Here is a 23,423-nt window from a genome sequence, read left to right as displayed (position 1 = left end):
AGGATATATACAAAATTGTTGTAGATTTATCTCAATTTCTTCTGTAATATTTTAGTGCAGAGTGGTATTTATCCAAAATGCTTAATTATTTCCAAAATAATAGACAATGTAGTCTTAATACTTGTACACTTTGCACTTAAGATTTCCAGATCAAATGAAATTAAATAATGCCAAAGTAAATGAAATACAGAAAATAAATTAGATAGTAGAAAATCAAACACAAAATTCTGATGATATTAGAAGTAAAAGTAAGCACATATTTTTCTGATATTTTTATTCTATACACTAGGTTCATTTTACAATTAACTAGACCAATTTTATGAAATAAAGAAATAGGGTAAATTTTGACAGGTGCCTCCTACAATCAGAGATGTTGGGTTAGGAGATAACTTTTTTCCCTTAAGTGCCAATCCAGTTTTCTTTTAAAATCTTTGATTGCCTCTTTCTATCATCCTTGCAGAAGGACATTCTCTACATAAAATAGTTTATTCTCAGAGCACCCTATTGCCTTTAGCCCATTACTTTAAATCTGTGCTTATTGGTCCTTGAAGCATATGCTAATAGGAACAACTTCCTTTGTTTTGCCCTGTCTAAACCCATCATAATCTTGTGTACTTCTGTCACATCTCCTCTTGGCTATCCTGACTGTAAGGAAAACAGTTCCATCTTTTCCATTTAATGAAGTCGTTCATCTCTGAATCCACCCTCCCACATATTCTCTGCACCCTCTAGAGCCTCTACAAAGTACAAAGTAACGTAGAGAGTAAAAATTTATTATTAGAATGCATACATATCACCACATACAACCTTGAGATTTTTTTTCCTGAGGGCATACTTAGCAAATCTATAGAACAGTAACTGTAAACAGGATCAATGGACAACAAACTGTGCAATTGCAAACATAATAAATAGCAATAAATAACAAGCATGAAATAACAAGATAAGGAATCCTTAAAGTGAGACCATCAGATGTAGGAATACCAGAAATAGAATGAGTGTAGTTATCCCCTTTTGTTCAAGAGCCTGATGGTTGAGGGGTAGAAACTGTTCTTGAACCTAGTGATGTGCGTCTTGAGGCTCTTGTACCTTCTACCTGATGGCAATGATGAGAAAAGAGCGTGGCCTGGGTGGTGGGGATCTTTGATGATGGATGCTGCTTTTCTACGGCAACATTTCATGTAGATGTTCTCAGTGGCTGGGAGGACTTTACCCATGATGTCCTGGGCAGAATCCATTACCTTTTCTGCTCAAAGGCTTTTGAGTTCACATACCAAACCGTGATGCAGCCACTTGGCACACTCTCCACCGCAGACCTAGGAAACTTGCCAAGGTTTTTAATGACATGTCGAATCTCTGCAGACTCTTAAGGAAGTAGACACACTCTTGTGCTTTCTTGCAATTATATTTGTATGTTGGGTCCAGGACAGGTCCACTTAGATAGCGACACCCAGGAATTTAAAGTTACTGACCCTGTCCACCTCTGATCCTCTGATGAGTACTGGCTCATGGACCTCTGGTTGCCCTCTCCTGACATCTACAATCAGTTCCTTGGTTTCACTGACAATGAGTGAGAGGTTGTTATTACACCACTCAGCCAAATTTTCAGTCTCCCTCCTGTATACTACTTCTCCTGTATCCTGTAGGTACTTACTTGAGTACAGTGATTAGAATTGGATGCAGCATTCCATATATGGCCTTGTTACCAGCAGACTTGGCTATAATGTTCTGGCTTTCCAAAAAAAATTTAACAAAGAAGGTGTTTGAAATTTAAAAGTGCTGCTAATAGCGATACATCACAATAGCTTAGCTTCTGGATTTACTTCATTCCATTCATTGTCTGCACTGGCAAAGGGTACTGGCACTTTTGTTTTCTCTGATTTCTAATGATTGAGTGGTGCTACTACACATTCTGTGCTTAATACGATGGTTCCCTCTTTGGTTAAGAAATCTTTGGCTATTTTTGTACCATCCTGGGAAAACCCGTGAAATAAATATGTCAAAATTTGAAGCTGGTATGAGAGCAGCCTGAGTTTCTAGTTGCCTGCTTCATTAATTTTTCATCCCACTCGCACTCTTTCTTATATGTTTGGTCTCCTTCACAGTTTCAGTGAAGTCTGACAGAAGTTCAGGAAGCACTATCTAAACATGTCTCTAGGCTAATTACATCCCTTGGGGGCAATATTGAATCTGACAATTTAAGATTACCAAACTTGGTCAGTTCTTCAGTAAGGTTACCCTCTATAAAATAAGCAGTTTCTCCCTTCACAGATGCTGCCTCACCTACTGGTTATATTCCACTTTTAAGTTCCAAGCAACTGTTGCGTTCTGCATCTTGCAGATCACCATGATCTTTTGTTTGCTTTCTCTCTTTCTAGCTGCCCTGATTCATCGGTTAACTAGATGGCATTAGCAAGCACACTGTCACTTACACAAGCTTGGTTTTTTATCTTATTACAGACACAGACTTTCTCTCCTCTGCTTCCTCTCTCTGCCATTTAATTGCACATATTTCCATGTTTTTTTCAATGGTGATGGATCATTCACCAGAAACATCCACAGATATTGTTTGACCTACTTAGTTACACTTAGTTTCCAATGCTTTTTTTGAATTTGTGAAAATGCACATTTCTCCTTACCCTTTTAAAGACTGTGTAGGACTCATTCATTAATGACAAGCTAATCTGATTGTGGAATTGGAAATTTGTATACAAAATATTTTGGCAGCAGGCATAACTCAAGTTGGCCATTATGGTTTATTTTGCTTAAACTAGACCATTGTCATCCAGCCCACTGTTAACAAAGAACATCTGTTCCATACAGTGTATGTGGAGCACAAACCAGACACTAGACATGAGCATATTCATATTCTGAGAGTTGAGTCCTTGCCATCATTCAATAAGTGTAGTGGTCATTGTTGAAGTTCGTATCTCCAGTGATGGAGCCATGCTAAACAGGATTTGGCATGAGTGTTTGAAAATCTCAATGGAACAGTGGTATTGTATGTTTCTGTTCCATCATATACTGCATTCTGTACGCCCTTTGATTCCCATTTGCCATGAAGGGAAGGGTTGTCTGCACAATGGCATATCTAGCAATCGGGCTCAGGATCAAATCAATCTTCCGTGGCAGATTTAATATTGTAGTACATCAGCCAGACATCGTCATAATATCCCAGACTGCTGGTAATAGTAATTCAGTGGTTATTCTAGTTCATGAGTGGAAACCCAAAGATTTAGACTTGTCATAGAGGGCTGGTGTTTTGCTGTGGATATCTTAGATCTCAGGCTCTTACTGTTTTTTTTTCTACGTGGATAAGTCAGTGTGAAGTTCATTGGTAATCCTTTCAGGTGAATAGTATAGCTCCAGCAGCATCCTTTCCACCCTTGATGTCTCTAAGGCTCAACACTTAAGGTTGCACTTAATTTCTCCAGACCTAGGTTTGCAGTACATATTCATAAATTAGGCAAAATGAGCTTGGTACATGTTGCATTTTCAGTTTTGTAAATTGTAGATGGTAACTGGTTTACACATTTTGGTCACCCAAACGACTTTCCGAAAACCATAGATATAAACGTCATTTGTAAAAACAAAAACAACAAAATAAATAATTTAAAAAGGTAAAAGCATTAATGTTAACTGCTCCCCACATTGAGTTTCCCCTGTATGGTTCTACAATTCCTTGACACAATTGTATTGATTGTTAATGAACAGAGTTGAATGTTTTGTGTCTATTTCTTGCCTTTAGAGTTGCTGAAGGTGGATATTTCTACCAGAGAGCATTACTGGCTAATGCCCTGACTAGTGCCTGCCGGCTGCAGCAGAGGCTTCCCAGATTCCAGTTCAGCAGAGCCTCTATCACACAGGCACTTCTGGAGGATAGCTGTCACTACTTGCTGTACTCGCTTATCTTTATTACTTCCTATCCTTTTACGTGTATCCTTCACTGTACTTCATTGTGTAAGCTAGATCATTTTTATGACAGCAATCAAATCCTATGGGAAGATTTTTTTAAAAAAGTTTGGGAATCCGTAAAGTCTTGCTGAGGAGAGTAATCTTCAGTTGCTTCTGATTTTTCTTTCACCTGCTCTCGATACCTAATAATTACCCCTCTCCCACCTCGTAAATTCATAATAATAGTGTGATACTGGAGAATCTTCTAACTAATGACTCAGGTGTTTGAATGAAAGGCGCACAATCAGTGAAATATTTGGCAATAAAGAAATAGGTGTTCACTTATTAGCACTATAAATTTAGTTTGCTGCCTTTTTAAGTTTGTGTCAAATAGCATGACTCATTACATAGTCAACTTGACACGGTCTTGGTTGACCTTTGTACCAGTTGATATTCTTTAATTCTCATGCTGTTGGGATCTGTTGGTACGCTAAGCTATTTACTCTTCTATCAGTACTTGTAAAAGAATATTCCAGAAACTGATGGAGATGTGGGAAAATCCAACTGTTGGATCACAATTCAAAAATGTAAATAGAGTTTTTGCAAAGGTAAGGAATTTACAAGGTTTACATGAAATGTGAATTTTTCCCCCCTTTTCACTTCCCATAGGAATATTAAATTAGGCGTTTCAAAAGGACCAGCTAATGTTAAGTATTAGGGTCCCCAGTGTAAGTTATCCAGTGACATAAAGATCATAGGCTACCCTTCTACACAGGGAAATTGCTGATGCTGTCTGAAGTTATTAATGTCCCATTATGGTTTTTCTTTCAATTCTTGTGATAGGATAAACCAATGAAAATACATAATAACAATACTTCTGATGGTTTTCATATGTTGAGATGCTTTAAATATGTCCTTAAAATTAGGTATGGTTCATATAGGCAAGTGACTACATTTCTATAAGTAAATTGAATAACAGGTGTCTTCTGCTTTACGGATGTTAGCTTTACACCACTTCGCTTTTACAAAAGACCTACATCAGTAACCTGTTTTTGCATTACAAAGAGGATTTTCGCTTTTACGAAAATTTTTCTCATATAAATTAATGGTTCTTTGCTTTATGCCATTTCGGCTTAAGAAAGATTTCATAGGAACACTCTACCTTTGTAAGGGGGGCGTGGGGGCACCTGAATAGGTGAACAGCAATTGGATTTAAAAGTTATTAATAAACCTTTTTAAAAAAACAATAGTATTGATAATTTGTAATTTCATTCTGCCCAATAGTCTGAACACACTGAGGAAATAGAGAAGAATTGAATAGGTTATCAGCAGGAAACAAATCAAGACTCTATATAAATGATGAACGGCAGAGAGACTGGGCCATAGAAAACAGGAAAGCAAGAATTGTGATAGGCAGTATTCTGCAGACAGTGAAAGCTAATGAAGACTAAGAAGGAAAAGGGAAGGAAGGTAAGGAAAGGAAACATTTGCATGCAGAAAAAAAGCAATGGGCAATCTAAAATGCAAAGGTAGATAAGGTAACATTAGAATTTTGGAGAGAATGGGAATTTATCCTTTGATTGTGGTAAATTTTATTCTCTGATCCAGTGGGTGTGTTTACTTGTAGAGAAATAAACAGAATTGTTGACTGGTGATTTTAAATAGCACAGGTGGAGAACCAGCAATGACATCTGTATAATGGTTCAGTTTCAATAGCAAAGAACTGATCTACCTACCAGTTAAAAGCTAAACATTTAAAATCTGGTGGACCAGATGTGCATCTTCTCGTATTTAAAAAAATCTTTGATTTGAATAATTTGACGATAAAGCAGCTGCTATTTAAACAAAATGGTGTCTCTTCAGCATCAACTCTGAACTAACCCCTTTAGCAAAATGTATATGTATAGATGTTGGAAGAGGACATGAGACACCCTTCTATAAAAAAGCATGTTTTCATTTGTTGGCTAAACTACAAATATGATGTGCTTCATTAAACAAATTGCCAAGTTTGACCTCTGTTTCATAGATTTTAGAGAGTGCAAGGGGCAATTTGAATGAAGTTTCTGTGATTTGAGGAAAGATAATTGGATAGCTAGAAGCTACTCTATTTCTGTTGGTTAAGGCGTTCAGGACTAGAGATCAATGACCAAAAGTTAGAAGCAGATTTTTCAGGGGAATAGGATGGTATAAATTCACATCAACTAACTACATTGATAGGTCAAATGTCAATTTTAAATGTGAGCTTGATTTTTTTTAATATATCCAAAGTATTAAGGAATATGTGGCAAGCAGATGGTAAATCAGCCATGGGGCCATTGAATGGCAGTGCAGATGTACATATATATAGAAAGCTGCTGGATTCTGTGGACCGTACTTTAAGGATAAGGAAAGGATGTTCTTTCCCCTATATCAACATTGTTATAATGACTGATGATAACATTTAAAGTTGTAAAGGATGGTCATTGCTTATAAGCCGTGAATTAGTTTTTATGGGCTTATAGAAGACCCACAATCAAAATATAAATGTGGCTATGAAAAATCATAAGATTTTAAGGTTGTTTTTTAGCAATAGGTATACAAATTGTACAAACTCTACCACTATTCTGGAAAATTCTGGTTGAAGCTAAGTAAAATACTTCAAGAATTTGATGTTGCGCAATTCCTTTTCAGTTCTGTCCTCTAAAATGTCGAAAAGCTAGAAAGTATGCTTTCTCCTTGGACAGTTGTTTTACAGTAATGTTATCCTTTATCTGACCACTTTGATTTGTATTTTGAAAACTTTTCCTTATCCAGATCTGTACAGTATGCTTGGTACCAGTAGCAATGTTTTCTCTACTTCATGCAACTGCTTACAGCAGGAAAATCTTAGATGTAAGTTACGATTTCTCATGCACTTTCTACTAACTCTGAGCCATAGCACTGCAATAATATACAATGTAAAGTTGAAGCTTAAGTTTATTTTAATAGCTAGCTTTTGTTTCCATAAACTATAATCAAATTGGATCTTTTGCACTTGTAGTAAGAAGCTTAATGTCAACTGTCTTATGATTGAAAAACATACTTGTCAAATGATGAACTTTTTTTTATTCTTGGGGTCTGGCTATTGCTTGCAGTTTTTTTAACCTGTGACCTGGTTGCCTTGAGGTAGTGGATTGCTACCTTAATCCAGCAGCATTATTGTTTGTGTGAAAGAATATATAAAGGTACTTAGGAGGTCAGTTGAGAGCCAACCATGTGGTGAGAAGGAGGTGGCATATAAGCAGACCACATGAAATGGTCAGTTTACCAATAGTGTGAGGATGTTTGCCGTAGTCTGATAGCCTTCAAGATCCCTTTCTTGTACTTCACCTTATTTTATTAAAATTATCTATTATTTGGAATTCACACTCAAATTCTAGTGGCAGAAATTAAATTCATATTCTCTGGATTTCAAATCTATAAATTATTGTTCTGGTGCTGTACTTACTGCAGACTTAAAGAAAAATGTTTCATGGAAGAGTCTTTGAGGCTGCATGTGAGACAAACCTTGTGCTAAGTCATTTTAACCACCTGTAAGTCCTAAGCAACATAATTAAGTGGTAAAATTAATATAATGTTTGGTTTGTATTACCAGAGTACAACAACAATAATTCTAGCAAGTATTTTGCTGCTGAATTAATAGATGTTGTTTACTATTGCTGAAGCCATAAAATTCTGAAGTCTCCACAAAAAAATTGGAAGTTCCACTGAAATATATATTCAACCTTTTTTTAAAAGAATTGTTGAGACTGAAAACAAAGGACTTCTCTGCACAAAATCCAGCCTGTCAGAAAAATGACATCTGCATGAACCTAGTACATCCAGAATACGCATATGGCTTTGGAGTTATAAATTCAGGAATAGTACATTTTCCCATTTGTGTGTTATTGCTTCACAGTTTGTAATTACTCCAGTAAAATGCTGGTAGTACATGATTTTACTATTTGTAAATCCAGTGGCTGAGCATCTGGTTAATCAAATACTGTTTGCTGTGCTCCCTTTCTACTTGGATCATTTGAATATTTATCATACACTAATGAAGCAAAATGAATTGAAAGAAAGTTGAGGTTTTAATAGAAGTAACTTTTTATTGAAAATCTACCAGTTCAGCACCAGTAAAGTTCCTAGAGTGCCACATTACCAGACATTTGCTATTCTTAGCAATCAGGCCTTCTCAAGTTTATCTCAGCAGGTCTTACTGGCTCTTGATACATACCCCCACACATCTACATGTTAATATTAGCATGACTTCTTCCCTCATAGGTGTCCCTCTCTCTGAGTGATGTTTAGTTGTGCTGGTAACTTTTAAGTACATGCCTTTTGTTTAAACTAAGTAATTTCAAACAAGATTTTACATTTAATTTAGTGTTCATGTCAATGCATCTCAATTAAAATGATCAATTAATTTATATAATTGAGATAACTATCCTGTATATGTATGTTCTTTGTACTGATATGTAGAGTTCTTTAAATTTCCCAAAAATTTAAAAATTTAATTTGTGCATCTATAATTTGATCCACTTTTTAGGCTTAATGAAATTCATTGTGAGAGCATGTAATATTAACAGCTGCAAAACAGCGTGGGGTAGAAATTTGCTTTTTCTTTCTGTTAATTTGTGCACAAGTATCAGCTGCCAGGTGTACTCACCCCTACAGATTTTGTTTCATTGACTGTATGAACCCATATCTCAACTTTTAGGGAAGAGATTTGTATGGGAGATCTACTTGTAATAAAGTAGCAGTCCTTGGCAGAAAGCCTCTTCAATAATAGTAGCAACCTCTATTTATACAACAGCTTTTTATACTCCAAATACCTTACAGGAGCATTATAGAGCAAAATATGTTGCTGAATGCCTAAAGAGATCAAAGCTGTTTACCAAAAGTGTTCATGAAGAGAAAAATTTTAACTACTTAAAAGTAAAGATGGAATTTTCTGAAAGGAATTCGCAAGCTCGGGCCCATTGTAATGGACACACATCCACCACTGTATTCAGATATTATCTGAAAACTAGATTTAGATCGCTGTCTGTACCTCAGAGAATTGAAGAGTGGAGGCGATTACAGTGTTGGGAAAGAGTAAGTGATGTGGATTTGAAAATTTGGGTGAGAATTTGGAAATCAAGTTTTGACTGAGCTGAGCAAAGCTCCAGTGCCATATTTAAGTTGGCCGACAACACCACTGTGGGAGGCCAATCAAAGATGGTGATGAATCAGCATATAGGAGGGAGATTGAAAATTTGACTGAGTGGTGCCACAACAATCACCTCTTACTCAATGTCAGCAAGACCAAGGAAATGGTTATTGACTACAGGTGGAGGAAACCTGAGATCCATGACCCAGTCCTCATCGAGGATCGGAGGTAGAGAGGGTTAATAGCTTTAAATTCCTTGGTGTTATCATTTCAGAGGACCTGTGCTGGCTTCAGCACGTAAGTGCAATTACGAAAAAAGTATTGTAGTGCTTCTACTTCCTTAGGAGATTGTGCAGACTCGGCATGACAGCTATAACTTTGACAAACTTCTATAGATGTGTGATGGACAGTATATTGACTGACTGCATCACAGCCCGGTATGGAAATACCAATGTCCTTGAATGGACAATATTACAAAATGTAGTGGATACAGCCCAGTCCATCACAGGTAAAGCTCTCTCCATCATTAAGCACATCTAGACAGTGTTGTCACAGGAAAGCAGCATCCATCATCAGGGATACCCACCATCCAGGTCATGTTTTCTTCATCTTACCTCAAGACTCACACAACCAGGTTCAGGAACAGTTGTTGCCCCTCAACCATCAGGCTCCTGAACCAGTGGGGATAACTTCACTCATCTACATTTTCCCCATAACTGAACTGTTCCCACAACCTATGCGCTCACTGTGAAGGACTCTTCTTCATATGTTCTTGATGTTTATTGCTTATTTATTTATTATTATTTCTTCTCTTTTTGTATTTCCAGTTTGTCTATTGCGCACTGCTTGTCTGCACTTTTGGGTGTAGTTTTTCATTTCTTCTATTATGGTTATTGGATTTATTGCGTATGCCTGCAAGAAAATGAACCTCAGGATTGTATATGGTGACATATATGTACTTTAATAATAAATTTTCTTCGAACTTTGAGCTTACTAACATTGACTCTCAAGCAAGCCAGTGGTACATTTAGTGCTCATTAGCCATAGTATAGTGCATTGTATCCTTGAACCAATTGTGAGAACTGATTAAATCATATATGGGATAAATCAAGAGGGGTAAAAGTTTTAAACTGCTGGAATAATCAGATTCAATAAGATTTTCAGCATCTGCAGAAACTCTTGTGCGTTTCATAACACTGGACAACATTGATTTTGTTTCCTGAATACTTCTAGATGTATCCTATGGATTTTCGGCCACTGATCATGAAAATCACCATGGAAATCGCACACCATTTTATTTTAAAATCACCTACATTGTTACTTCAATTCATAATTCAAGTCAGAATAGTTTATGCCAAGATTAAGGAAAGCATTTTTGTTGGTCCACAAATTGAACAGGTTACCAACGACGGGCAATTTGAAGAACTGCGAGTGGGACCAGAGAAGATCGCGTGGAAGGTTTTCAAGGATGTTAGTGAAAATTTTCTTGGCATCTACAGAGCACCAAACTTCGTGCAGCTGGTTATCAACATGCTTCAAGCATACCAATACACGAAGTGCACAATGTCACCAAAGATTCATTGTTGCATTCTCATTTAGACTTTTCCCTTGCAAATCTTGGTGCTGTCACAGACGAGGACATTGCAGTCATGGAGAAATGGTATCAGGGCAACTGGAATCCATCAAAGTTGGCTGATTATTGTTGGACATTTAAGTGAGAAGCCTCAGACACTGAGTACAAATGAAAATCATCAAAACACTTTTAGTTTAGTTTAACTATTGCGAAGCATCAGCACCATTAAGCAATTAAATGCTTTATTTTCAAAAAAAGTTAATTTCTTGTTTCTCCAAATTCTTGCATGATACAAGTAGTCTCAAATTTGTGTTCAGCCTCAAGCAGTCTATCGTAAACACAAAAAGAAAAAAAATTCTGAGGAAGCAACACTTCCGAAAAAATTTGTGGTCCAGTGTAATCATTCTTTTATTTTGAAAACATGGCCATTTACAAATTGATGATCAGTCCAAATTAGCCCAATCAATCTATTTTGGTTCCCAGTATTCCTAAAAAAATGTTTTTCTTTCTGTGGTGGTTTTTTGACCTTCAGAACCTGGCCGGCTCTTAAGACTAGAATCTTAAGATTTACGAACAAGCAGGGGCGTATCTACGGGAAGTAGCATCTATGGCAAAACACTGAAATGGCGCCCCTGTCCAAACATCTGACACCCTTCTTTTGAGGTAACTTTACCAAACGATCAGCTCAAAAATACAATTCAAGCTCGTTAATCTTTTAATTAACAAATTATGGCACTACATGAAAATTATTACTCCACCTTCCTTGCTTTCACTGATGCAAATTGGTCTATGTTGTGATCAAAGTCAGTTTTTTCAGTTCCTTCTCGTTCTACACTCAGCAGAGCAAGATCACAGAGTCTGCCTTGACCCATGGAGGCTCTCAAATACAAAAGTATTAGTTTTAACTTGCTGAATGATCTCTCACAGCTAACGATGGAAACTGCGATGGTTAGCATTATCTGAATAGCAATGCAAAGATTGGGGAAGACACTCTCATCTCCATACTGAACAATAAATTCAAGAAGCTCTTCAGGTCTTGATATTTTCATGTTGACCCGCCTTGATAGCAACATTCTGCAATCCAAAATTTCTTCATAAGCTGTTGTCCATCAACATCAGAGCTGTACAATTCGCCCAAATTTTCTCACTACTTCTTTAGGTCGTTACTGTTGGCGCAGTAACACAGTCCCTCAACATCGAGAAGGAAACCAAACTTGGCGTCAGTGTCATGCAATTGAGTGAACCTTTCGTCCATTTCTCTGTGAAGATGGTCGAGTGTTCCCTTCATGACTCTTTCCATTTCCTCCTTAGCTGTTAACCCAGCATCTCTTGAGTTCTCATCAGACATTCTTTCATCGCTGACATCTTTCAACTTCAATATTGCATTCTTGACAGAGACCAACTCCTCCTTTGAGTGACTCACTGACCAACACTTCTCTTTCATTGTAAAAATAATCTCGGAGGGCTTTTAAATCCAGGGCAGCATCGTGGAAGTTCCTGCTGGGATCCTGCAGCCTCTTTTGAATACGGTCAATGCGAATGAGTACTTTGTTCCAAAATCCTAGCAAAATCAGAAAATCATAACTCAACATGTGGTTGTACAGCTGCCTCATGTCACTTCTTGTTTCACTGGTCTCGTTTTCATTGTCTATCATGTCCTGGAGAACTTGAAGTATCTCCTCAGGGTACTTGTTGATAGGGTTCACTGCTTCTGTCTTTGCACACCACCTGGTTTCGGACTCTGACTTAACAACCACAGGCATGCCGTTTTTGAGTTTTTCCCAGCGCTGTGTTGAACGAGAGAAAAACACGTAGAGAGCTTCAATTGACCATCATTGTATCCTGTTTGGCTGCATGTACACCAAGTTGAGTGAGTGATTGTCGCAATTCACAAACACTGCCAGGTTGTTTTCCTCACTTATTCTTTGATGAACACCACTTCTGTTTACAGCCATCACAGCAGCGTTGTCATAGCACTGTGACTGACAATCTTGTAGCTCCATTTCGTCCTTCTCTAGCTATTTCAAGATGTCTTCAACCAAGCTCTCAGCATCCTTCTGGCTCATCTGGATAAAACCAAGGAAGGACTCTAACATGGACTGTTTTCCTCTCAAAATCAGCTTCCACATACCTCACTACTTCTGACATCTGCTCACGGTGTGCCTGATCAGGAGTCGAGTTGAACATGAGACCATAGTACTTGGCTTTACGAATGCTTCTCAGTAAACTCTGGCAAACAGTGGATGCCATCATGTGGATGAATTCATTCTGGACACCCAGTGAAAGATAAGGTGTGGATCCAGGGTAACTTTCCAAATGAGTGAGGTGTACTTTTATGACAGGGTCAAAGATGGCCAGTAGTTTCAGTAAGCCAAGGAAATTTCCCACATTGGAGTCATCATCTAGCTGAAGTGACTCCGTGTCCTCGCAAAGCCAGGTTCTGAGTCGCAAGGAATTTTATGCAGTGAAGGATTCTCATCAAGATGTCACACCACTTCTGCTTTTCCTTCTCAATCTGTGACTGAAATACTGCATCAATAACTCCTCTGTTTCCAGCTAAATTTCTTCCCATCTCTTTCCACTGTGTGAAGCATTCCCGAAGATTCTTGGCATTTTCATGAACACTAATCCTTTCAGGTGCTTTCCACTGGTTGAATCCACTTTCCTGCTCCAATGAGGATTGATGGTCTGACCAGAAATAGAGAAGACAACAGATACAAAATGCAGACTTTTTAGAAGGGGAGTAGAGCAACCATGAGTGAGCTGCTTCCTCACCACGACCATTTCCCAGTTTCCTCTTGAACCAAGTTTTGTTCATTGAGCGGTTATTTGTTTGTAGGAAAGGCCCCTCACTGTTCTGGAAATACTTCAAACCCAACTGTATTATTTCTGTTCTCAATGCGTCAGGCAGAATTGCTTTTCCAGTAACCTTGTTGAACTTCAGAAGTCCAATGTCACGCTGTTAAATCACTTCTGGTATGACAGTTCAACACTCTTTGACACCATCAGTTCACTAGGTTCAATGTCGTCAGGTTCAGTCTCGTCAGGTAAAATCTCGTCAATAAACTCAGCATCACCACCACCACCATCGTCTTCCCCTCCTGTCATGTCCACGTTCTCTGTGGCAGCCTCACTCTTAATCTCGTCATACTCGGATTTATCTGACTTGATCTCCTCCTTGGCTTGTGACGCATTTGTACTTGATCCACCTTCGGATTCTAACAAACTTGTAGTAGATGCAGGTGACTCCATGGAACGTGTCAAACTACTTGTTCCGGGCTTTTCAAAGAAAGGCATGAAGAACTTGCACGACTTCTTGGTTTCCTCTGCTTCCAACTTTAGCTCTTCCGTCCTTCAGCTCTACTTTCCTTCTTCTCCGTGAAGAAACGTTTCGTGGTCTTCTTACACAATGCTCTGAAATAAGGCCATCCTGGTGCTTCTCACCCATGATAATCAAAGACAGATCACACATCTGAAGAAAATTCTTTTTTCACTATCCGAGGATGGCTTGTCTGACTTTAACAGAAACTGCTCAGTGGCGCCCAGGGCACGTGCCATACCTGTCATACCTTAGATACGCCACTGCAAGCAAGTAAAATTACTTTGGAATTAGGCTTACTATTTGAAAAACATTTAAATATCAAGCTTTTAGCAGTTAGAATGTTTGACCTTAAGACTGCATGAGAATTTATCTTGAAGGGCCATATCAAACAAAGTGCAGCTTCACCTTTGTCACTGAACATTATGACTATTGCAGAGGACCTTACTCAAGAAATAGTACCAGCAGGTGACTATATGGGCCCACTTCACCAATCATCAAAATAATCTCTGATATTCCACTTCAGAGCTATTTCTCAGTGCTGTTCCCATTTGCTTAATATCCAAAAACAAATCAACATGATGATCTAACCTTTGCAGCTAGCGTAAGGAATTCCAATAATTCACCACTTGGAGTGAAAACAAGTTCTTCTAAACTCAGACCTTAATTGGCCATGCCATATCCAAGACAGTGACCATGGATTCTAGGCTCCACAGCCTGAGGAACTGCAAAACTGTGTATGAATTTCAAGTCTCAATGAAATCTTCCTTCATTTTTGTAAAATCTAGAGAACACTGGTCTGCCCAATATTTCCTTGTATGGTCCAACCCAAGTGCCGCACTAGGGACTTATCTAGTGGTTCTTTGCTTCACTCCCTTTAGTAAAAATGGATTTTAGCTCAGGAAGCCAAACTATATATAGTACTCCACGTAGGATCTCTCCAAGGCATGATGTAATGGCTTTAAAACATCTGTACTTAAATCCATTCAAAATTAAGGCCGACATACCATTTGCTTTCCTAATTGATTGTTTCACTTGCTTGATGACTTTCAGTGTCTTGTGTACAAAGATGAGCATTACCCAATTGCTCACAATTTTTAAAGAAGCCTCGTGTATCAGAGTGCGTAATTTCACATTTCTCCAGATAACATTCCACCTGCTGTTTATTTTCAACTATTTCAATCTTGATTTTATCTACATTCCCACTAACCTCTGCCCCACCTGTTGACCCCCCCCTCCCCCCCACCTTTCATCACACTCGCAACTGCACCTACTGTTTATTATTAATAGACCAGTACATACATAGATTTCTCATCCAAATTGTTAATAGCTGAATGCTGATCCCTGCAGTTACCCCTTTTGTCAATTTGAGGAAGATGTGTTTATTCCTATTCTGCTTTCTGCCCAATAACCAGTTCTCAATCCATGTTAGTATATTGCCCCCATTGTTGTGTGCTCTTATCTTTGTTGGCAACCTGTGTGGAACCTCCTGCAGTTCAACTATAATTATCTTTCTTTCATTTAACCATGCTGACTCAGTTTAATCCTTGTATTCTTTAAAATTTAACCTATGGTCTCAGCTATTCAGCATCCCTGAGGAATGTGGGAGTGCCAATTTCATGAGAATTGCTCCAAAAATTCCATCACTTATTCTATTTCTAAACATTTAAATAAGTTACCAACTGTTTCCTCCTTGCTTTTAAATATCATTGTTTTACACTGCAGTTCCATATTTTAAGATTAAACAGTATTAAAGTAAAATAAAACAAAAAATAAATCAAATACTTAAAACTTTGCCGATTATAATCAGTATACCTGCTGTATAAATACTGGAGAAATGACAGTTTACTGTTCGTCGTTCTTGCATCCTTTAGCATTAATTCAGGGTATTACCATAGGAAATCGCCAAAGCCATGGCTAAAGATTCACAAAAACAAATTCACTGTGGACGTTGGAAATCTGAAATGAAATTGCAGAATGCTGTAATTCCTGGCAGATGTGGCATCTGTAGATACAGACGTGTGGGGCTGCATTATGCTGATTCAGTATGCACTTTCCTTTTGCCTTTCCTGGGATTACCACTGTCACACTTATGTTTTACAGCTGCCCAGCTCCCAAGTCCTGCCAACTTGCCACTGAGGCTGTTGTGGAGTAGTCTATGAACTGTGATCAGTAAACCAGAAGTGGAGGTTTAGGCCATGACTTAGGGACTCAGATGGCTTTCTGACAGCTCATGGTATAAACTCGTTCTCCACTGTTTCTAACTATCTGATGATGAACATTTAACTTGGATAAATTAATTTTTAAAGAAGTATTGTGCAAGTTTAAAAAGCCAACAATAACATTTAGATTTTTTAAAAGAGATGTCTGATATACAGCTCAGGTTCTAACTATGAACTGCTGAATCCGCCAATGGTGTGGGACACCATTTACTCGGTGTGTATTCTGCTGTTTTGCACAAATGCTCAAGTCTGGAAAACGCTGACTTGAGCAGCTGATGCTTTTCTGGAGATCAAACAGCTAGCCAAAAGTGCGACCCAGCCCAGTATTTCAAGTTTATGACTTCTTCCGGTAGCATTAGCCTGAAATGTTAATTTTGTTTCCCCTTGCTTAGATGCCTTCTGACACCCTGGATGTTTCCAGCATTTTCATTTTAATTAGCAAAGCTGGCAAGTATGATCAAGAAGAACAAGACGTGTGGATCTTAAAGGGAATCAGTGAGGGGAGGCAGTGCTGGTGGGTGAGGTGATGTTGTACATTTCAGGTTACAAACATGCTTAATCGGTTGAGATCATATTACTTCAAAGAAGATACTTCCAATGATAAACTGTATTTCATATTTGTTCATCTGTAGAATTAACATTTAACTGCTTGAAATTGAATTAAGCTGGGCAAAATGTGTTTCTAATATTACTGTGTGCATTTGTAATCTTTTGGAAAATTTTCTCCTATTAAAGTTATATTCATTAGTCACACCCTAATATCAGCTAATGTGAATGATTTTTTAAAAATGCTTTACTTAGCAATCTATTTTTTTGTAGGTACTATATGTTTGTCATGTTTGCAACATCCAGATTGACAGAGGAAAGTGATTTTTATTTGCCACATCAGTCAAGGGCAATTTACAGATCAGTAATTTTGAAGAAAAGACTTGTTGATCTCAGCACACTCTTATTATAGCTATAGGTATGACAAGATAGATTTAGTTGTCATTTTGATAAATTGCAGTCCTCCATCTGTACTCTACCAAATAAATAAAACAGCAGTATATCTCTTTTGTTCAGATGCTTAACAAATGTATATGGCTTGTCAATGCTGTAGCTGGGAAGTGACAACTTTAGACTTGATGTATGATTTAATAATTCAGTCAGGTTTGTCCTTCAGTAGAAATTGATTTATTCATTAGCAAATTCTAATGTGCAGGTTTGCAAAATAAAATTCAAAGCCTTTCAACTTTTCAATTTTGCACTCCGATTTCTTATACAATGAAATTCCACTGGTGGCAGTTTAATTTGACACACAGTTAAATTTGTAATATTTAGAAAGGACTTTTAGAATCTCAATTTTTACAGAAGGTTATTTTCATAAGGTGTAACTATCAGAATACTGAAAAATGGATTCTAAATACATTACTTTGATTATTTGTTTCCTGAGTAGGATTTATGAAGTGTTTAATTTTCTGATTTTGAGTGCGGCATGAGTTTTGCATCAATGTTATTAATCTAAGTTGGCATATTCGAGCACAGCTGATGAAGTACTGCAAGGTCAGAGATGCTCTACTTTGGTTGAGATGTTCTATGAATTGAATCTTTGCTAGTGGGACTTAAGTAAATGCAGAAGAAAAATAGGATTTCTCCTTGAGCTAGTTAGCATTTTTCTCCCCAGTTTATGCCATTGAGTTCATAGCCTGTCTGGAAGACTTTGCTGTGTAGAAAATGGCTACAATGGTCACTTGTTAATAAGAGTCATTTTACTTGAAGGGCTTTGGAGAATTTTATTCAATCACTCTATGCTGTATTTGATTCGCATACTCCAACCTTAACTGCGAGCATTTTAAGGAAACTTTTCACGGTGTATTTTCACCTCTCAGCTTGTTTTTAAAAGTTTTATCTTTTACACAGGTAGCAACTAATCTTTATAGATCATCTGTATGGTGTTCTTTGACCTATGGCTATTCCTGTGTGTTCGTTCATATGTTTTGATATCAGAATCTATAATCCAATTGTCTCATTTCATCTCAGCACTACAAGGCAGAGAAATCTATAGCCAAAGGAAAGATTGTTGTTAGAAGGCCATCTGCAAACAAGTTCCACATTTACAGTGAAAGTTCTTAATGATTGGTTCACTTAATGCACTTTTTCTCCCATTTATATTCCGTTCAGAATTTTACAAGTTGGAATCTCCTGTGGCAACTTATTCTATAATTTCATGGCCTCTGCCATCTGTGCTAACCTGTTTCATGAAAAAATGCCTTCATGCTTCTAGGAAAAAGTAATATTGTGAAATCTTTCAGCATTTGATTCCGCATTCTCTTAAGAGATCACAAAATCTCACCATTCAGTGAGAGACTCAACTGTACAACTCTCTCAAGCTACAGCGTAATTTGGTGGCAGAAGGCCCATAAAATGATACGAATGATAAAACTTTCATTGTTCCCCTGAAGAAGGTAATCAATCATTCCTTAATGTATTAAGGAGGATCAGTAATTTGAGACTCAAAAAAATAAACTTACCTAGATAAAGAACCAATTTGAATGTAATTTTTCATCCCAATTCTCATCGCTGCTACTGCATTTATGAAAGTAAAAATATATAGTTAGGTAAAAATGTATAGTGGCATGCAAAAGTTTGGGCACACCTGGTCAAACTTTCCATTGTTGTGAATAGCTAAGCAAGTAAAAGATGAACTGATTTCCAAAAGGCATAAAGTTAAAGATGACACATTTCTTTAATATTTTAAGCAAGATTACTTTTTTATTTCCGTCTTTTACAGTTTAAAAATAACAAAAAAGGAAAAGGGCTCGAAGCAGAAGTTTGAGCATCCTGCATGGTCAGTACTTAGTAACACCCCCTTGGGCAAGTATCACAGCTTGTAAATGCTTTCTGTAGCTAGCTAAGAGTCTTTCAGTTCTAGTTTGGGGGATTTTCGCCCGTTCTTCCTTGCAAAAGGCTTCTAGTTCTGTGAGATTCTTGGGCCGTCTTGCATGCACTGCTCTTTTGACATCTCTCCACAGGTTTTCAAAGATGTTTAGGTCGGGTGACTGAGGGCCATGGCAAAACCTTCAGCTTGCACCTCTTGAGGTAGTCCATTTTGAGGTGTGTTTAGGATCATTATCCTGTTTAGAAGCCATCCTCTTTTCATCTTCAGCTTTTTTACAGACGGTGTAATGTTTGCTTCCAGAATTTGGTGGTATTTAATTAAATTCATCTTCCCTCTCTACCAGTGAAATGTTCCCCGTGCCACTGGCTGCAACACAAGCCCAAAGTATGATCGATCCACCCCGGTGCTTAACAGTTGAAGAGGTGTTCTTTACATGAAATTCTGCACCTTTTTTTCTCCAAACATACCTTTGCTCATTGCGGCCAAAAAGTTCTATTTTAACTTCATCAGTCCACAGACTTGTTTCCAGAATACATCAGGCTTGTTTGATGTTCCTTTGCAAACTTCTGACGCTGAATCTTGTGAGGACGCAGGAAAGGTTTTCTTCTGATGACTCTTCCATGAAGGTTGTATTTGTTCAGGTGTCGCTGCACAGTAGAACAGTGCACCACCACTCCAGAGTCTGCTAAATCTTCCTGAAGGTCTTTTGCAGTCAAACAAGGTTTTGATTTGCCTTTCTAGCAATCCTACAAGTAGTTCTCTCAGAAAGTTTTCTTGGTCTTCTAGACCTCAACTTGACCTCCACCGTTCCTGTTAACTGCCATTTCTTAACTACATTACGAACTGAGGAAACGGCTACCTGAAAACGCTTTGCTATCTTCTTGTAGCCTTCTCCTGCTTTGTGGGCATCATTTATTTTAATTTTCAGAGTGCTAGGCAGATGCTTAGAGGAGCCCATGGCTGCTGATTGTTGGGAGAAGGTTTGGGGAGTCAGGGTATATTTATAAAGCTTTGAAATTTGCATCACCTGGCCTTTCCTAATGATGCCTGTGAACAAGCCATAGCCCTAACAAGCTAATTAAGGTCTGAGACCTTGGTAAAAGTTATCTGAGAGCTCAAATCTCTTGGGGTACCCAAACTTTTGCATGGTGCTCCTTTTTTTCACTCTAAAATTGTACAAAACAAAAATAATACACTAATCTTTTGTAAAATGTTGAAAAGAATGTTTCATCTTTAACTTTATGACTTTTGGAAATCGGTTCATCTTCTACACACTTAACATTCACAGTAACAGAAATTTTGACCAGGATGCCCAAACTTTTGCATGCCACTGTACTGTATTTAATGAAAAATCTTAATGTTTTTAAAGAAAAGGTTCATATCTGAAGATAAATATTTTAATGTAATCTCTTGTAGTTCCATTGTTGTAATCTGATTTCAAGATATTTTCTCACTTTTGAGCAAAATTAACAGCTTGTTCTCATAGATATTTGGAGATGCAAGAATTCCAAAATTAATTTTGCCTTGGAATAGTCTAGCCTCTGTTATTTTTAAAGTATTTTGCTTCTAGCAAGTACTTTACTTCAAACGCAGTGAATGAGGAGAACTGGAGGTCTCTTTGCTAATGGAGCTGACTCTATGGGTCCAGCTGGACTTTTGATCCAGTATTTGTTATCTTCAATTTCTCAAGTAGTAGGCTTCTTCCTCATTTTAGGTTATGTGCACATGGATTAAGAATTGAGCATTTCTTTTCAGAATAATTGTATTAATTCCAAATTTAATCATAACCAGATTTTACAACTTCATAAATAAATACCATAATTTTATTCAGGATCGGTAGTTCCAGTTCCCTCTTGTGGAACATCGAAGAATTTTTCCAATGTCATCTTCTGTCCTGTATAGTTGCAATGCCTGGAAAGTCCACTAGATAGCAGCAGTGTTCAATTTTGATGTCCGCTGTCAAACGCTTACTGAATTTGTTAATTCGAGTAGTCCAAAGGGTTTCAAATTTGACAAGATTTTGTACTGCAGAGCCACATTTTGGGCCTTTGCATGTGGTAAACAGCTGGCAATATTTCAATTAACAAGCAAAACCTCATTTTCAATTTCATTTTTTTATGGCTAAAATGTTATTCAGTAGGTGACCATATTTCATCTGAAGTGCTTAAATGGAAGCTTATTTTCAAATGCTAATTAGTTGCCTTCTGTAGCAGATGCTAGGGTTCTCTGTTTTAATAATATACAAATCATTTAATCAAACGCTATATTGTATGTTGATGGAGAAATTGTTCAAACCTATCTTTGTGATTGTTATAATTCATTTTCTTTAAGCTTTCCAAAATATTGACATAAAGTGGTTTCATTTGAATATTAAATTAAATACATAAAATATTACTGCTCTTTGGCTCATTAATATCAATCCTGCTTGATTATTCTGGCAGTGACTACAGAAAAAGCTGATCCAGTCTTAGCTAACATCTGGTGTAACAACATTACTAAATATAGGTTATCATTTTATTACCCATGTTTAAGTTGCCCCTTTTTTTTAATAAACTTGTAGCTTATTGAAGTCTCTTAAAATTTCTTACTTAAAGAATCAGGCTGTATAGTAATAATTGACTTGAATGGGCAGTTGTAATTATTATGAAGTAATAGGATTGTGAAGAGAATTTCCTACTTCTCAATCATGCTGTGGTTACGACATGAAAATTGAGCTGCAATCACAGGGCACAGCCCTATTTTTTTCTTCCTCTAGTTTTAGGATTTTTACGGAGAATATGTAAAAGATTTGCAATTTTGCGATTTGTTTTCTTAATTTTGTTAGGTGTACTTTGATAGAGTTTTAAATTACCGTGTGCAGAGTGAATAAATTAATAAGAAATACAGAACTTTTTGTATTTTGAACATGCAGTGAACATCTGTGTGTGCCTCGGAGTGCCGAGTGAATGCAATAAGATTTCCTCTTCCCGTTGTAGTTGCTTTAAAGCATGGTGATCAGTACAGCAAGTTCATGTAGTGGATGTCTTCATGTTAGTCAGAAAATGCAAACTCATAAATTATTGTCGTGTTTAAATAGGACAGTTAGTGGAAAAAATGTCAACTAGCTGGAGAGCCTAATTTACAGTAATGAAATATCATTTGATCTGTTGACATTTGATTTAATCATAATATGCATTGAGGTAAAAAGGCTTTCAATAAGCAGCAATAAAGTGTTATGGAAAATTCTTTGCCTTTTTGTACATATTTGTTCAGTTGTTGAGTAAATCAGAACCTATTTGTAAAAAGATATCTATCTTTTTATCTGCTAGACGTAATTGATTTTAAAAAAAGCATTTAGATGAAAGCATATTTTCTTTTATCAGATTCTGTTTGTTGCAAGAGGGACCTGGCTTTGGGGAACAAGTGGTTTATTGCCTAGTTTGTTTTCATTAAAGAGAGTAGCGGCATTGGGCGGAATTGTACAGAGGTGTGCTGGGATGCTGGAGATTTGCCTAAAAGCCTGTTGTGACACAAGAGGCCATTGTACCACTGTTTTTCCAGATATAATAGAAGAAAACACATGGAGATGCAATTCTACTAATGAAAGTACTGCATTAATTTTATTTTCTGGTGCGTTGTTGTCATTCACGAGACGTTTTTAATCTTCAGATTGTTTCAGCAGAACAAGCCATTTACATTACATTTGGCAGGAAGCCCCTTACTTGGCATTCATTCCTTTTATTTAATACAGTTTGTCAAAAATTGTGCATAAAAGGCTTTTAGCTGCTTCTATTAAAGCATCTTCCTTCAAATATTAATTTATGGGAATAATAATGAGCAGTCAGCTACTGCAAAGAGTACTTTATGCTGCCAGATTTTGTATTGAATACTAAAGCATTTTCTTTCATGTTCATCTTGCTTCATTTTGTTTTAATAAAAGTTTCTGTTTGCTTCATTGATTACATACAGTACTGTGCAAAGGTCTCGGGCACAGATATATAGCTAGGGCATCTAAGACTTTTGCATAGTACTGTATTTGTCAGCATGGAGCGGAAGAGCAAGTTTGTACATCTGGCAGGAGCAAAGGACGTTGGGAATGGTGAGGGTGGAGCATCGTGGAAGGGGTGTGGGACAGCTGGCAGAAAAGGAGTGCCAGTGGCAGAGGGTGGCACGGGTGCAGACACACCCAGCCCTAAGACACCAGACAAGGTCATTTGATTCCAAACGATAGATTGATTGAATATTCCAGAATGCCTCCCTGATGCTTCCCACGTTTCCCCTCTACCTTCCCCTTTTCCCAACCATGACTCCCCTCTCCCTGCTGCGGTCCCACAGCAGTCCACAACAGAGACTCGTATCAGAATAAGGCTTATCACCATTCATGTGTCAGGAAATTTGTTTCTTTTTGCGGC

General features: G+C 37.5%; 1 protein-coding gene across 4 annotated transcripts in view; it reads left to right on the top strand.

The window, feature by feature from the left end:
- LOC140734447 (transmembrane protein 33-like) overlaps window positions 1-23,423 on the top strand; it is a 133,639-nt gene that overhangs the window by 17,898 nt on the left and 92,318 nt on the right. For all 4 annotated transcript variants that reach the window (XM_073058397.1, XM_073058394.1, XM_073058396.1 and 1 more), the window contains 2 exons: window positions 3,746-3,933; window positions 6,695-6,762. In XM_073058397.1, coding sequence (XP_072914498.1) covers window positions 3,746-3,933; window positions 6,695-6,762 — 256 coding nt within the window. The remainder of the gene's footprint in view (window positions 1-3,745; window positions 3,934-6,694; window positions 6,763-23,423) is intronic.

The sequence above is a fragment of the Hemitrygon akajei genome, chromosome 10 (genome assembly GCF_048418815.1).
Source record: "Hemitrygon akajei chromosome 10, sHemAka1.3, whole genome shotgun sequence".
Taxonomy (NCBI): Eukaryota; Metazoa; Chordata; class Chondrichthyes; order Myliobatiformes; family Dasyatidae; genus Hemitrygon; species Hemitrygon akajei.
Note: the sequence above shows the minus strand (reverse complement) of the source record. Positions and strands in the feature narration are given on the sequence as shown.